Here is a 15,312-nt window from a genome sequence, read left to right as displayed (position 1 = left end):
TCAATGATAGGTGTTCAATATCACTTCTTTCCGTGGTGTGATCTAATTGTGCTATGGATCTGCCTCATTTTTACTCCCATGCCATAGAATGATCTCGAAAAATGGATGTACGGTGGGGATATAACACATACATCATGGTGGGACCCACAAAACTTGGTGACGTAAACACACCACCAAGATCGGTGGTGCGTGTTACATCACGCAATCCGCTTCCCTGATACAAATAACTATTCTGCATTGCTTGTAGAAAAAAACAAGTAGTCTCTCGTTCTCGACCATGGCTGCAGAATCCCCTACTTCCGCCCGCAAAGGTCAGAATCTCCCTCCCTCCCCCTCTCTCTCTATCTGTATTAGGGTTAGGGTTTCTCATTTCCTGCAATCCTCATCACTGCTTTCATTGATTTTCTGCAGTGGTGGTCCACCTGCGGGCTACCGGTGACGCTCCAATACTCAAGCAAGCCAAATTCAAGGTTGTCCCGCACACCTCCAACTCCTTATTTATTTATGTTATTTATTTATATTTATATTTATATTTTTAAATAAAGGTCATCGTCGATATCCGTAACTCAATTACAAGCTTGAGCTATCGTCTTCCAGAAATTCAGAAAATCTGCTGCCTTTCGTTTCTGAAACTTCCGTTTTTCGATTCCAGCGAGATTATATTGAAGGGATGTCAGTATGCTAATTCATATGCATTTTTATGCATTTATGTTTCTAAGAGGATTTTGTGGTTTCATAACTGAAACAAAGATCAAGAGAAGGAAACTAATCGTAGTACGAAATTGAATGATCAAAATAGCAAAGGAAGATCCAAACGCAGCAAGCAGAAAGAAGAAGCGAAAGGCCGCAATACTGGATTTGTGTTCCACATCAAACTCAAAATTCAGAAATTCCAATAATCTTCCAAGAGTCACATGTAGGAATCTGCACAAACAGATAAAATCCCCCTCGAATCAGCTAACAAAGCCCCAAAACTGCAATCAGAAGTAATGTTTCTCAAAGCAACGTACTCGGTTATTGGTAAATTCATCCATTTAAGGGTTTTGGGGGGCATTTTTATGTAATTCTTGGGATGTTTCTTCCTCTGTATATTTGGGATCATGTCTTGCCATCCTTTTGCTTTTTTCCAAATAAAATTGCGTTACCCTTAAAAGAAAAGCTTCTAGAATATTTAGAGATGTATGGAAGATCCATATGTGTCACAATGTTCACAATTTGTTCAAAAGACAAAAGCTATGAGCTTAGGAATAGAGGAGCTTCATTCATTTGGGACTCAATTGTTGTAAAATTCTTCTCAATTTGTAATGCAAGTGTTCTTTTTCATTCATTGTCGTGGTATTAAAGTATTTTAGTCAAGTTCTTGTGTATAGCTTTTAATTGTGCACACAAGTGACGTATCACTTGAGCAGAGCATTGGTCATTGCGTGAATGCTGAAGAAGCCAGTGGCTAACAGGTTTTGGAAATTGGTTTCTTTTTTGTAAGGGACATATTGATTTGTGTCAAAGGCGGGTGTGTCCTGCAGAAGGTATGTTTATACTGTATTATGGTGGACAAGGCAAGGGATACTGTCTGTTCTATGGGGATGGAAGTGGGGCTAACGTTGCCTCCTATTCTTGTCACAAGGACGTGTGCAACATGATTGGAATAGAAGTGAACGATTCCTAAGAAGGGCTTCGTTATGTAACGACAACAGCCCCTTCTAGCGGAATGAGGAAGTGGAACCGTGGAGACTCTTTGTCGCTGTGGAAATCATAGCCCTTGTTTTCGAGGTTCAACATTCTGTTTTCTTTGAGATATCCTTGCGGGGTACTTGTTTTTCTTAGATGCAATGTTGTTTTCGCTTTGTTAAAATTTCTTCATTCATAGAAATATTTATGCAAAGTATCAAATTATGTAAATTAAATCATACAATCTAGCTCTAGCAAACACATACTTTGAAAGAGAGATGGATATTAAATAACTTTCAAAAGTGGATCATATACCAGCCAAATAGATTTCTTTCTACTTGGGAAGACATGATGATCAATATGTGAGGACTACAAGGTTATACTAGGAGAGAGTTTGATTGCGCAATATAGGTTAACGTTTATGGATGTTCACACTAGTAGATGGAAGAAATTGAGTGTTATTAATGGGTGTCCAAAAATTACGTGGTGGAATTTAAAAGGAGAGAACAATGTTATTTAAAAATAGCTTGATGGAGGAAAGAAAGTAGAAGATTGATGAAATGTTATGTGGAATGAAATGGCTGACTGCATTCGGAAAGTGATTTGACAAAGATATTTTAGGAGTATTTAGAGGGACAAGCCAACCATATAAGCAAACTTGGTGGTAGAATTATGATGTACAAAAAGCTATTAATGGGGAATGTTCATGTTTCAAATCCTGGCAAGGGACTAAAAGTGATGAAAATTCTGAACAACATAGAAATGCCTAAAGGTTAGTAAAAAAGTAGCGAGGCTAAACTTAAGGCTTTTGATGATCTCTATAATAGATTGGGGACAAAAGAAGGTGAGAAGGGTCTTCAAACTTGCAAAAATGAGAGAAAGTAGGAACCTGGATTAGCGTAGCCGACTGATGGGAAGGATCCGCCCAAGCGTATGCACCTCCAATATCCGCACAAGAACCACACAAAGTAGAAGAAGAAAGCCATAAATTTTCATTCAATTTAAATGTGCCTTTATACTACTCATCCCAAGCCTCCTTCATACTATTGATCCCAAGCCTTTATATAAGCTTTGAAACATATGTAAAAGGAAAACTCATAATGTTATTGGCAAACAATGGCTTATTACAAATATGGAAAATAAATAAAAAAAAGATTTGACTAGTGGATTATTTATAGCTTGCTGATTGATTTCACTAGCTAACTACCTAAATAGGAGGATTGAGCCTCCTTATTGATGGGCCAACTATTGGGCTTGGGTTTGACCCATAGATTGTGAGCCCAGATAGCCTGCATCAGTCCTCCCCCACTTGAAAGAACTCAACTCCGGTGAGTTAATGGCTTGATATTGCTCATAGAGGTCAAGATTCTGACGTTGAAAATCAATAGTTGTGATCCATGTAGCATTAAAGAGAGGTTGTTCTTGCCAATGGACAAGAAACTTTGGTAACCACCTTAGCGCATGGAGACGATTTATGATGCAGGCTAATTTGGGCCCACAATTCATGGGCCAAGCCCAAGCCCAACAATCGTCTCATCAATAAGGAGGCCCAAGCCTCCTATTTAGGTAGTTATCTAGTGAAATCAATCAGCGAGGGATGGAAGGAGCCATCAACTCAAATGATGTCGGAGACCCTAGATACTTTCATAGGAATGAAATATTTAAAGTGAAAGAAGCTTTGAGAAAGATGAAAATAGGAAAGGCCTTCAGACCAAGTGATATATTAATAGAGGTTCAGAAGCATATGTGAGATCTCAGGTTGTTTTGATTGACAAGTTCCTCAATAATATTATAAGATTGAAGAAAATGCTAGACAATTGGAGGAAACCTTGGTACCTATTTATAAGAATAAATGATACATATAGAGCTGTACAAATTATTGTAGGATTAAACTTATGAGCCATTTATGAAACTTTGGGAGAGACTGATTGGGCAAAGACTAAGGGATGAGATGAATATGTTAGAAAATCAATTTGGTTTCATGCTAGGGAGGTCTACTATTGAAGTTATCTTCCTACTTAGACAATTAATGGAGAAATATATGGAGAGGAATGATCTCCACATGGTTGTTATTGACTTAGAGAAAGCATATTATAGGGTTCTTAGAGAGTTAATTTGGAGTGTATTGATGATTAAGGATATATATTGACTTGACTAAGGAGTTTCAAGAAGATATATTGACTTGATTAAGGAGTTTCAAGAAGATATATTGACATGATTAAAGATTTGTATGGGGGAGTAGTCACAATTGTGAGAACCACTACTAGAGAGAACAATGAGTTCCCAATTATTGTACACTTGCACCAAGGGTCAGATTGAGCCCTTACCTTTTCGCATTGATTATAGATGTGTTAATGGGTTATTTGTGGGAAGAGATCCAATGGCGCATGTTGTTTCTAGATGACATAGTTTTGATTGACAAAATGATTGGTGGGGGGGCATGCACAAATATCGTAATGTATTGCCGATATATATGATACATCGATGCATTATGATGTTTTGCCAAAAACCCTTCATAAAATTCCTCTGTAATGACAATACATGCAATACATTGCAATATGTATCGATGATACCTTGTGATACATTCCCTCACCGAAAATTTAGAAAAAATTAGCAAAAACCCCACAAAATCCATTTTCTCCCAAATTTGTTTGTGTGAATATGCTTTCATACCTATATTATAGGACTTATGAATTATATGAACTCATTTTGGATATAATTGTATCACTTCTGTTAGAAAGCACATAGTTGAAGACGCTATACAAAGGAAATGTGCTGGGCAACTTGTTTTTTTGTGATATTTTGAGTTCTAAGTGTGTAATCTTGTCTCTTTCAGCATATCCTAAAGTTCTATTGAAAAATTCCACCATTTCCCAATCTTTTCCTCAAGCAGCGAGACATTCCCTGATACATGCAATATCCATATGTTTGTATATACGTGCATTGATACTAATATTTAAATCACTGGTCATGTCCAATGGAGACCAAGAACCATGCCGGTTAGGAGTGAGTTGGTGAAAGTTGAAGGCTCTAAAAGTGCTAGGGGAAGGCCCAAATGGTTGTGGGTGGAGGTAGTAAGAAAAGATTTGATGACCTATTGATGCAGGACAATTAATCACCTGTTCCAAAGGCTCGAACTGATAGAGTGTGGCGAATCAATCCCTTTATCTCACAGCCGAGCCCCACATCCATGGGTTAGGTCTTCGGTAGAACCCCCCTCGCGGGCCCCAAATCACATGGGTTTTTCCCCTTCGTGGGCCCTACATTACATGGGTTCCGTAATGCAGGGACATTTTCACACCGGGCTCGAGTGGGGTCGCCGTGGGGTGTAGGGGTACACTCGGGGTGGGCGGGGCCCACGGGGGAGGTCTCGTGTTTGAGACTCTTCACCGGGGATGATTAATGCGCATTTCACACTAGGCTCGAGTAGGGTAGCCTGTGGGATGCAGGGACACACTCGAGGTGGGCGGCTCGTGTGAGGCGGTGTCCACGTGATTTGGTGCCCAAGAGGGGGGTTCGGCCAAGGGTCTAAGCCATGAGATGTGGAGCCTGGGCTATAAGATAAAGGGATTAATTCGCCAAGCGCTAATAGTTTGAGCTTTTAGAGCAAGTGGTTAATTGTCCTGCACTAAATTGGTATCAGAGCGGGAGGTCTCGTATTCGATACTCCTCACCGGGGGTTATTAATGCAGGGGCATTTTCACACTGGGTTCGAATGTGGTCGCTTGTGGGGTGTAGGGTTACACTTGGGGTGGGCGGGGCCCACGGGGGAGGTCTTGTGTTCGAGACTCCTCACTGGGGGTGATTAATGCGTATTTCACACCGGGCTCGAGTAGGGTAGCCTGTGGGATGCGGGGACACACTCGGGGTGGGCGGCCCGTGTGAGGCGGTGCCCATGTGATTTGGTGCCCACGAGGGGGTTTCGGCCGAGGTCCTAACCCATGAGATGTAGGGTCTGGGCTATGAGATAAATGGATTAATTCGCCAAACTCTAATAGTTCGAGCTTTTAGAGCAAGTGGTTAATTGTCTTGCATCATTCCGCCTCACACGAGCCACAAATCACATGAGTTCTACCCCCTCGTGGGTCCCACATCACATGGGTTCCGCCTTACACGATTACATGGGTTCTGCCCCCTTGTGGGCCCCACATCACATTGTTTCCGCCTTACACGGGCTGCCCACCCGGAGTGTGCCCTCGCCCCTTCGTGGGGGTCTCACATCACATGGTTTTCGTCTCACACGAGCCACCCGCTTCACCCGACCCCCAAATCACACGTGTTCTGCCCCCTCGTGGGCCCCACATCACATGGGTTCCGCTTCACATGGGCCGCCCACCCCGAGTGTGCCCCTGCCCCTTCATGGGTCCCACATCACATGGGTTCTGCCTCACACAAGCCACCTGCCTCACATGGGCTCCAAATCACATGGGTTTTGCCTCACATGGGCCGTCCACCCCGAGTGTTCCCCCACATCCCACAGGCCACCCTACTCAAGTCCGGTATGAAAATGCCCCTGCATTACCTATGGTCTAATTGAAGTTATGGCCCTTGATAGATCGGTATGAAAAAACAAGACTCATGATACCCAACCCTAATTAATTGTGATAAGGCTTAGATGATGATGATCATTTTTGGTTTGGGTTTCAAGGCCTCACCTTGTTGAAAGCCTGTGGAGTCTTGATGCCTATCAATCTTTCTTAGTCCTGTTGTAGATGGAAAAATCACTTATTGACACAATCTTTACTTTAGAGTTGCATGTTTGGCATGGCTTGTAAAGCAAGCAAGACACTTAAATAGTGTAGGTGACCAATCCCCTTGCAGGCCATCACACACACACACACACACACACACACACACACACACATGCATGCACACACAAGGAAAGAAAAGAAAAAAAAAAGAAAAGAAAAGAAGAAAAGTGATGCATCCATCAAGAATAGACAATCCCCTTTTTTCTTTTTTTGCATTTTTGGTACCTTGCAAATAACTTATACACGGTAAAATCATATATATAACCTTAGGGTAAGACATGGCTAGTACTAGGTTTGTTTTTGTGGGCAGTTGCCTGGCCTTAAGGTGAGCCTAGGTCATTACGCAATCACATAAAAACCTTTTTTTGAAGAATAAGACATATTAAACGAGAAAAGGAGTTATCAAGGGAGAACGAAAGAATTCCAATAGAAATCAACCGTGCTAATATTCTCCTTGGCCAAAGCATCGGCATTGTAGTTTGCCCTGTTTCACATGTGGAGAAGCAGATGATTATCCTAGAAGCCAACTCCCTAATCTCGTAGAAAGTAGAGGACATTTTCCAAGGCTTCAAACTGAAAGGAAGAGGGCCACCAAATTTTGTTGGCAAAATTCGCCTCCACAAATCAAGGAAACAGAAAAAAATATATTTGGGAAAATTCCTTAAAGCTTTCACAATGAGTGAGAGCCTCCACCATGTTCGCTTCTTTCCTTGCAGCTAGGCCTCATTCACAATTAATGGGGCCATGTCACCTTTAGTCACCCAACCAACAAACCCAAGGGCCCAAGTTTCCAAGAGAGGAGCCTTCAAAATTCAACTTCCACACCCTTGATGGTGGCTTTTCCAGCCACAGACAAGCCTGGACCTCCTTACCTTTCTATTTGCTACCAAGAGCCAATCTTTACGAAGATCCAAAGCCACAATCCCATGGAAATTCCAGACAGTCAAGAGCCCATTTCATGACACTAGACATGATCGTTTTGGCAAATTTATTAGTTGGAAGCATTCTCAAAGATCAACTATTTGTATCCATCCACACTTCCCAGCATAAAGCATAAGCAGTCATGTGCCAAAGGATCCTTCCTCTCACTGTAAACAGACACCACCCAACTTTGGAAGAGTCCCTAAGTTTTTCGTGGAAGACCCATTGGTGGCAGAGAATTGATCTCATTGCCAGGCAATGTAAGGAAGTCTTCGAATCTCCAGCTCCTATCCAAATAGCCACCGCCACTTGCAAAGCAAGCTCCTATTTCAGTATCTTATTCTTTCTACCCCTCGGCCTCCCTCTTTATTCTTTTGAACCTCCTTCCAATCTATCAAATCATATTTATGCCTTCCTCCCTGCTCTTCCCATAGAAAATTTCCTTTAGTTTCTCAAGGCATTTGGCCAGTGGCCATGGAGGGTGAAAGTTTGAATAGAGATCAATAGTAGACCAAAAGGTTTGGGAAAGTTTCTTTGATGAGGGCAACGTGGCCCCCAAAATATACATCATTTCCATGTTGCAAGCCCCCCTTTTCTTTCAAATTGTTCAATAATCGGGTCCCACAAGGCTTTCGAGTAACAATTTCCTTCCAATGGAAAACCCATATACATCACTTGAAACTGTTCCATTTTCATACCATGAGCTGGCTAACCCACCAATGCTCCTTTGGTCTCGCACCCATCAAGTGGGATGGATAAACCCTTCCTTGCAGTAGAGGTGAGAGTAGTAGTCCAAAATATGAAGCTTGTTTTTGTCCTGGTCTTCAATTATGTTGTCTTCCTCTAAATTTTTGGATAGAATTGATCTTTGCATTAGCAATCTGGTGAAAGAAATGTTTTCATCAACCACTTTGAGCCAAAGTGCTCTCGATCTCAGCCTTCACGTGATTTTCTCTGAAGCCAAAACATGGACATACTGATGTCACATAATTCTTTCTTGCCTTTCTTCTTCACACAATGGAGATATTTGCAAGAATCTCCTATCCTCCGCCCTTCTGAAGTTTTTCGCATTCCACACTTTCACTTCTTTTTGATAGCTTGTAATTTTTTTTAACCCTCTAAAATCCACCCAACCTTCCACCTTGAGCTTCAATCACCATGTCTCCAGCTTGCAAAATTTGTAGGTACTAGCCATCTGTTTTCAAATCTAAAGGGGTGTGGTTCCCAAATCCCAAGAGGTATGCCCCAGAACAAGAACAACGGGAATGTGATCAAGGCTGATTTTGGCAAAGCCTCCTGCAACACCTGGAAATGTTCGTCCCACTACCGATAAATGAGAAATCTGGCAAGTGGCACCAATGTACTCATAATTCCTGGTTATTGATCTATTCATGTTGTGAGGATCCACTTCAAATCCTCCATAAATGTGTTAATAATGGAAATGGGAAACTCTTCTATCCATAACTCTTCCACCCCCACAGCATCTTGTTCCAAATTACAGTAATACTCCCTGAGGGCTCCTCTGGTGAGGTTGAACAGACCACCCAGGGTTCCTTATACCCCACACCTCTTCAGTCTTTTGGTCATCGATGCTCTGCAGCTTTGATTACCTAAAAACCTTGTGCGACCGTGCTACATCTATAAAGCCCAGGAGATAGAGAGAAGTTGCCTAGGCTTAGGCAAATCAACTCCATCAACGTTCAAACATTGGAGCCTACATGATGTACAAGCATGTCCTTGATGTGCTTATGTGACTAATTGTAGGCCCATCTATCAACATATCATCTCATGTGCAAGCATCTGGGCCACCATGCGGAAATACACGGTGCAAAGATGCAAACTGTCAAGTTCAATGCACATGCATGTAACTACACATGCCTTTCACAAAACCAAAGGATGCTTATCATTTAAAAATATCTGTCATTACTAAAGATCCTTTTTCCTGATCCTTGTTTAAATAATCTCATCTAATTTCATTGTTTAGACACCTACACTGACCATCTAATCTAGTCTGGATGAGTCTGATTAATTGTATTTTATTACATTAGATAGCAAGAATTGCAAGATCTGCCTATCACGTAGGGGTGTACATCGAGTCGAACCGAGTCGAGCTGGCCTCAGCCTGACTCGGCTCGGCTCGGTCCTCGAGCCTGACTGGCCAGCTCGGCTCAGTTCGGTCAGCAGCTCGGGCAAGTTCGAGCCGAGTTCGCCTGTGCAGCATTTTCACAAACACCTGGACTGCACCTTCAAACTCGTTGGTGATTTTCTTGGTGGGTCCTACAAAAGTAGCACATCAGCATAAAAGATATTACAGCAGCACAAGTGGTGCTGGCCGTTGCCTGTAATTAATCAGTTCTCATATAAAAATGGAGTTGCTGTCTGCTACTAAGTTGATAGCTGTACTGCTCGAAGTACTGAAAATTGGATTATTGAAGATCCGACTGTCCAAAGTACACAGCTGGAGGGCCTTTGTACTTTAAGAGTGAGACATTTTCCAACAAGGTGATTGGCCGATTCCCAGCTGGGTCCTATTGGCCAGGGCAAGGATTGTCTGGTGACACTGATATACATACCTTCCTTGCCTCAGCCACACTTTGTTGAGTCATTTCATCAAACACTTGGTGAGCAACATCTATATCAAAGTGACCAAGTCACTGAACTGGTTCGATCCGAGTTCGATTCGAGCTGGGTTCGATCCATGTTGAGTCGAGCTGGGGCCAGCTCGAACTCGGCTCAAACTCATTTTCGAGCTCAAAAAATCAGCTCGACTTGGCTCGAACTCAGCTTCGAACCGAGTCAAATCGAGCTTTTTCGAGTTGAGTCGAGCGAGCTAACCGAGCTAGCTTGGTTTGTGTACACCCTTACTATCACATAGTGATCAGTCTGTCATTCATAAGGCCTGATACATGTATGTTAATGATTCTTGAATTGGCAGATAGCTGGAACTGACAAGTTTGCCAAGGTCATTGACTTCCTTCGCCGGCAACTTCACAGGGACACATTGGTAAATATCTTCACAGAATATATATATATATATATATATATATATATATATATATATAAATCAATGCTGAGTGAAGAAATTCTAATCACTCTGTCGTTTACTTCACAGTTTGTGTATGTCAACAGTGCCTTTTCTCCAAACCCAGATGAACTGGTGATCGATCTATATAATGTAAGCTCTTGTACTACTTGCACTTCATTCTATTGTGCCTCTAGTCATCCTCGTAAATCTTCCCAGTTCCGCTCTCTCTACAAAAAAAGTGACAGATTGATTTTGGAAATGTTAAAATTGTAAAGCATATGGAGGTATATGGAGGGATGTTCACCTCTGTGGTTATCCTTCAACGGAGGGTAGAGTTACTGTCCATGTTTCATGTATGTGACACGTGGGAGAACATCTGGTCATACAATTTGAATCAGATCAGTTGGCTGCCTATTATTTTTGTATGGCATGCCTTGCGTGATGAGTAGATCACCTGAGTTTTTGCAGGTGATCTTCATGGCAGGCCCACTTTCTTTCTGGCTCCAATATGCTACATAGGTGAAACATGCATCTGCCAAAGATGGATGGTAACTTAGTCTCCATTGAAGTCTATGCAAACTGGCCTCTTACATACCAGATTACAACACATACTTGTATTTATAACTATATTCTGACATTACATCTAAAGGTATATAATGTTTCCTTTGATGTATTAACAAAGACTAGAGGCAGGTCTGGTAAGGGGGAACATTGATTGAAGAGCCTGAAAATAGGATGAGAGGAGAACCTAGAATTACTCTGATTGAAGGGTGGGAAGGGATATGTAGGCTTTTCTACCGAGTATAGGTAAGGGTGGCAATGGGCCAGGTAGCCCGCCTGACCCAATGGGCCCTACCAGCTTTGGGCGGCTTGGACCTTCTAGCTTGGTCCATAATTCAGGCTTGGGCCTCGCATGCATGGCTCGATCAATTTTTGGGCTGGGCTTGTGCTCAAGTCATTTTAGCCTGTCCAGTGTCCACCCAACTTTCTATATACATGTCATATCCTCCATGTATTGCATTGCAATCCTTGGTTAGGCAACCAATCCATATTGAAAATCCTTAAAAAAAAAAAAAAAAAAACCAATCCATTTTGAATGTAGACCACTGGTTTCACTTTCATTCCTCTAAGATGTCTATTTCTTTGTGCATTTGTGGTCCACTTCATCAACAGATAAATTATGAACATTAAAGTGGGAAATATAGCTTTTATCAATTTTCAGGCTGGGCCGGCGCCCAACCAATTTTCTTTGGGCTTGGCATTGGGCCTTCTGTGCTAGTTCCATGGTGGGCTGGGTCTCAGGTCTCAAGTCTTGGATTGGGCCCAGGCCTGGCCTGGTCTGGGCTGCCTGGTCCAAACCCAGTCCATTGACACCCCGTATAGGGCCTCAGATAAGGTCATTGGCAAGACACCATTTGTGAAGTGAACCCCAAATAGTTGGGACAAGGGTGTGATGGTGATCCAATGATGATGATTATATTTCCTTATATATTGTTCCATGGTGGAAAAGGATTCATGTAGCCAATCTCAATTAGTTGGGTTAAGTGTTACATGATCATGATGATCATTTCATGGATGCATAGTTATCTGTGGAAGCCTTACCTGAGGCAGTATGCTAATTTCATTGTGGTGCACATAAGTGAAACACCTGGAGCAACTGTTTAGTATTCACACTGTTCATGTTCATTAAGTCGGATGTGTCATGAATTTGCCATGGTCAAAACTAGAAAGTTGCCTCTGATTGTATGGGCTTGACATCTAATAGGTTACCTACAAATGGATGGTAGGAAACAATCTTGGCAACGGTCAGCTTTGAATGTGAAAAGGGATCCTAATTATATATCCATTGCATGGTTAGGATCATCCAACCGTGCAATTCATGGACAGTGATCCATCAAAAATGGTAACCAGCTGATGAACAGCTCAGAACATGGACCACTATGCAATTGGTTCTGTTTGTGTGCAGCACCTGATATGTATATTGGTTCCCTGCATTCAGGCTAGAAATCTCTTAGTTAATATTAGTTTTTTATTTTATTTTTTTAAAAATTTTAAAATTTATTTATTTATTATTTATTTTTAATTTTTAATTTTAATGATCCTAAAAATCCTGTTCTTTTTATTTTTATTTTGTTAAAAAAGTGTTGACTATGAGTTCCCAAAAGGATCTTCTCATTGTATGGGTGATGGGAAAAATGACCAAAACGCCCTTAGGCTTACTATTTTAAAGTTTAGTCGAGCACTGTGTGGCCCAGATGGTGTGTTTGACATCCTACCTGTCCAATAGGTGCACCCCACCATGATGATCTTATGATAAAAAAAATGAGGCTGATCTAATCATCAGATGGATGACACATGATATTGGAGGTTTTTGGAAGGTGTTCATTGCTTCTATGATGTGGCCCACCTGATGGAGGTAATGGCCTGGTTTTTGGGAGCATGTGACCGTCATGGTGGGGTGCACCTGTTGGACAGGTTGGATGTCATGAACGCACCAAGTCCTCAGCTGAACTACATTAAAAAAGGATCAAGGGTATTATGGTCATTTCCCCCCCACCCATACGCCAGGCAATTATTTTGAGTGAGCAGTGAAGACTTTCTTTTTCTCCATAAAATCAGGATTATGGAAGATATTTTTTTCCCAACTTGGCTAGTGTGTGGGACACTTGAGCATTGCATAAGGTGGACCCCGCTGTGAATATGAACATAGGGAAAAGTTAGGATGGTCCACACATTGGGCAGGCCACATGCGTGCATTCATGCATTGAATGTAGACAGTCGGCAAAATTTTTTCCTCCTGTTTTTATCCATCCATTCACATTGTATAGGTTGGCCCACCTAATGAGCAGTCCAGCCTGTTTTTTTGCATAATTCATTTCACAGTAGGGACCACCGTCTTCACCACTCCACTGTCCCACACTAGCCAGGTTGGCACATGCCCTGCATGTAAAGGGTACATGTGGGGCTAGAACATCATATGCAAGAAACCATGCCATGGTCTTAGCTTAAGCTTTAATATCTGCATTTAACATTCATTGCAAGATTGATATGGAATCATGCCACACTATGTATTCCGAAACATTTTGCTTGGCCCACATGCATACACTTGGTCTGACATGTGGTGGACATCCAACCCATGCATCGGACTGGTCACTTCGTGCATGTAGCCATCCATTCATCAGGTGGGTGACATGCAGATGCATGTGTTAGACTGCCAATCGGCAGCTGTTAGACGGTCCATTGTCCAGATAACGTGTGACACACCTGCGCCCGCTTTTTCGAGACAGGTCTCTCAGTAATGCTTGGACATCCACCACGTGCCAGGTTGGCACATTGAGGGCCCGTTTGGCCGGTCGGATTGGAAGGGATTGGATGGCATTGGAAGGGATTGGAAGTCAAATCCTGGGATTGGCCTGGCGTGCCAAACAGAGTTGGTGATCTGATCCCAATCCAGGTATCTCAAGACAATCCGCTGACATCACCAACATTACATTTAAATCCCATCAAATCCACCCTAATCCTTCAAATTTACCTGGGACGTATTTGGTTTGAGGGATTAGAAGGGATGAGAAAGTTTAAAACCGGGATTGGCCGGGAGCACCCAATTTATAATCCTGATCTGAGATATCACGCTACATTATTACCTAGAAATCCATGCCATCCACCCTAATACCATTCAAACCCTTCCAATCCACCCGGCCAAACGGGCCCTGAGGCACTGATGGGTTTATGCTGTCTCCAATAACCTTCATTTTATTTATTTATTTATTTTCTTTTTATGTGAAGTGACATGTTTCTATGATTTACCTACACCCAAATTCATTTACCGATTATGTGACATTGTGCATTTGGAATTACAGAATTTTGGATTTGATGGGAAACTGGTGGTGAACTACGCTTGCTCCATGGCATGGGGCTGAGAGATGGTTGGGAAGCAGCTGAGCACCGTCTCTTTAATCCTGTAAATACAACCCATATATACTCTTTGGCGGCACTTCTGATCATGCAATAGTGGATTGCATGATGGTCCACAGTTGCAAGTGCAAGAAGGCAGACACGAAGGCAGGCCATCACCTTATCTTCGCCAGCCCATCTAACTTGCGAATGTTTCTCCTTCCTCTTAGTTATTTCTCTTCCTGTTTTTGAAATCAAGCATATTCACAAAGGAATGAATTAAAGTCAAAAAGAAAAAAAAAAAATACCGAAAGCTTCAAATACTACGAATGCTTCAAATACCACACATGCATGTCCCCACGCAGCATAAGAACATCATGAGCTTTATTTTTATTATTTTTATTTGTATTTGTAAATAAGAATTTTAACTGAGCAAATTTTTGAATGCTTCCTTTAAAAATCAGTTGGGAGATTGATTTTGTTACTGCTGTGTGGTCAACATTCTCTAGTGGTGTGTCAAATGATGCTTGATTGAAAAATATGGTGATCATGCTGTCTTGAGTTCTGGGCGGCATCATAGCGTGGGTCATGTGCCAATATCTACGTGATCAGATGATTATGGCCACCGAGCTGAGAGTGGGCAGTTACATCCAATGGGCACATTGAATGGTGGCCCAGTTGAGCTATTTGGGTCACCAGAAGGTACGTCCCACTTGTAAGCAAATTGATCGATGGGGAATTGTATGTTTCCTCTTCCAGAAAATGGTAGTTTGCTGAGATGCTGGATTCGGTAGTTTGCTGAGATGCTGGATTCGGTGTGGGGGACTGGATTTGGTGGTCGGATCTGTTGATATGGTGGGTTCCACTGTGGATGTGGGTGTGCCCCAGAAAATTTCCAGTCTCTGTTCTAAACCTTGGTTATGGTGGCATGTGCATGCGCACCATAACGTTTATTTTCCATCCAACCAGCCAATCGGAGCGAATTACAGCAATGGCTTTGCTGAATGCAGAAAAAACCGGATATTGGTGGGCTAGGATCTTCCCATATGGCTA

The 15,312-nt window shown here is 42.1% G+C and overlaps 1 protein-coding gene across 2 annotated transcripts; it reads left to right on the top strand.

Moving 5' to 3' along the window:
• The first annotated feature begins 209 nt into the window (after positions 1-209).
• On the top strand, positions 210-14,743 carry LOC131251697 (ubiquitin-like protein ATG12). Of its 2 annotated transcripts, XM_058252585.1 has the most exons (5): positions 210-311; positions 412-470; positions 10,276-10,344; positions 10,453-10,515; positions 14,226-14,743. In XM_058252585.1, the coding sequence occupies exons 1-5, from the start codon at positions 278-280 to the stop codon at positions 14,283-14,285; spliced, it is 285 nt and encodes a 94-aa protein (XP_058108568.1). In that variant the 5' UTR covers positions 210-277; the 3' UTR covers positions 14,286-14,743. The 2 variants fall into 2 exon arrangements, with proteins under 2 accessions (XP_058108568.1, XP_058108569.1); XM_058252586.1 differs by lacking the exons at positions 10,276-10,344; positions 10,453-10,515.
• The last annotated feature ends 569 nt before the right edge of the window (positions 14,744-15,312 follow it).

The sequence above is a fragment of the Magnolia sinica genome, chromosome 7 (assembly GCF_029962835.1).
Source record: "Magnolia sinica isolate HGM2019 chromosome 7, MsV1, whole genome shotgun sequence".
Lineage (NCBI taxonomy): Eukaryota > Viridiplantae > Streptophyta > Magnoliopsida > Magnoliales > Magnoliaceae > Magnolia > Magnolia sinica.
The sequence above is the reverse complement of the archived record's forward strand: the minus strand, read 5'-3'. Positions and strand labels throughout refer to the sequence as shown.

Excerpts from the sequence above, each read along its gene's own strand:
- LOC131251697 (XM_058252585.1), top strand. The coding sequence starts at position 278 with ATGGCTGCAGAATCCCCTACTTCCGCCCGCAAAG. Across the intron at positions 312-411 it reads CCCTACTTCCGCCCGCAAAG|TGGTGGTCCACCTGCGGGCT; the intron begins GTCAGAATCTCC and ends GATTTTCTGCAG. Across the intron at positions 10,516-14,225 it reads TGGTGATCGATCTATATAAT|AATTTTGGATTTGATGGGAA; the intron begins GTAAGCTCTTGT and ends TTGGAATTACAG.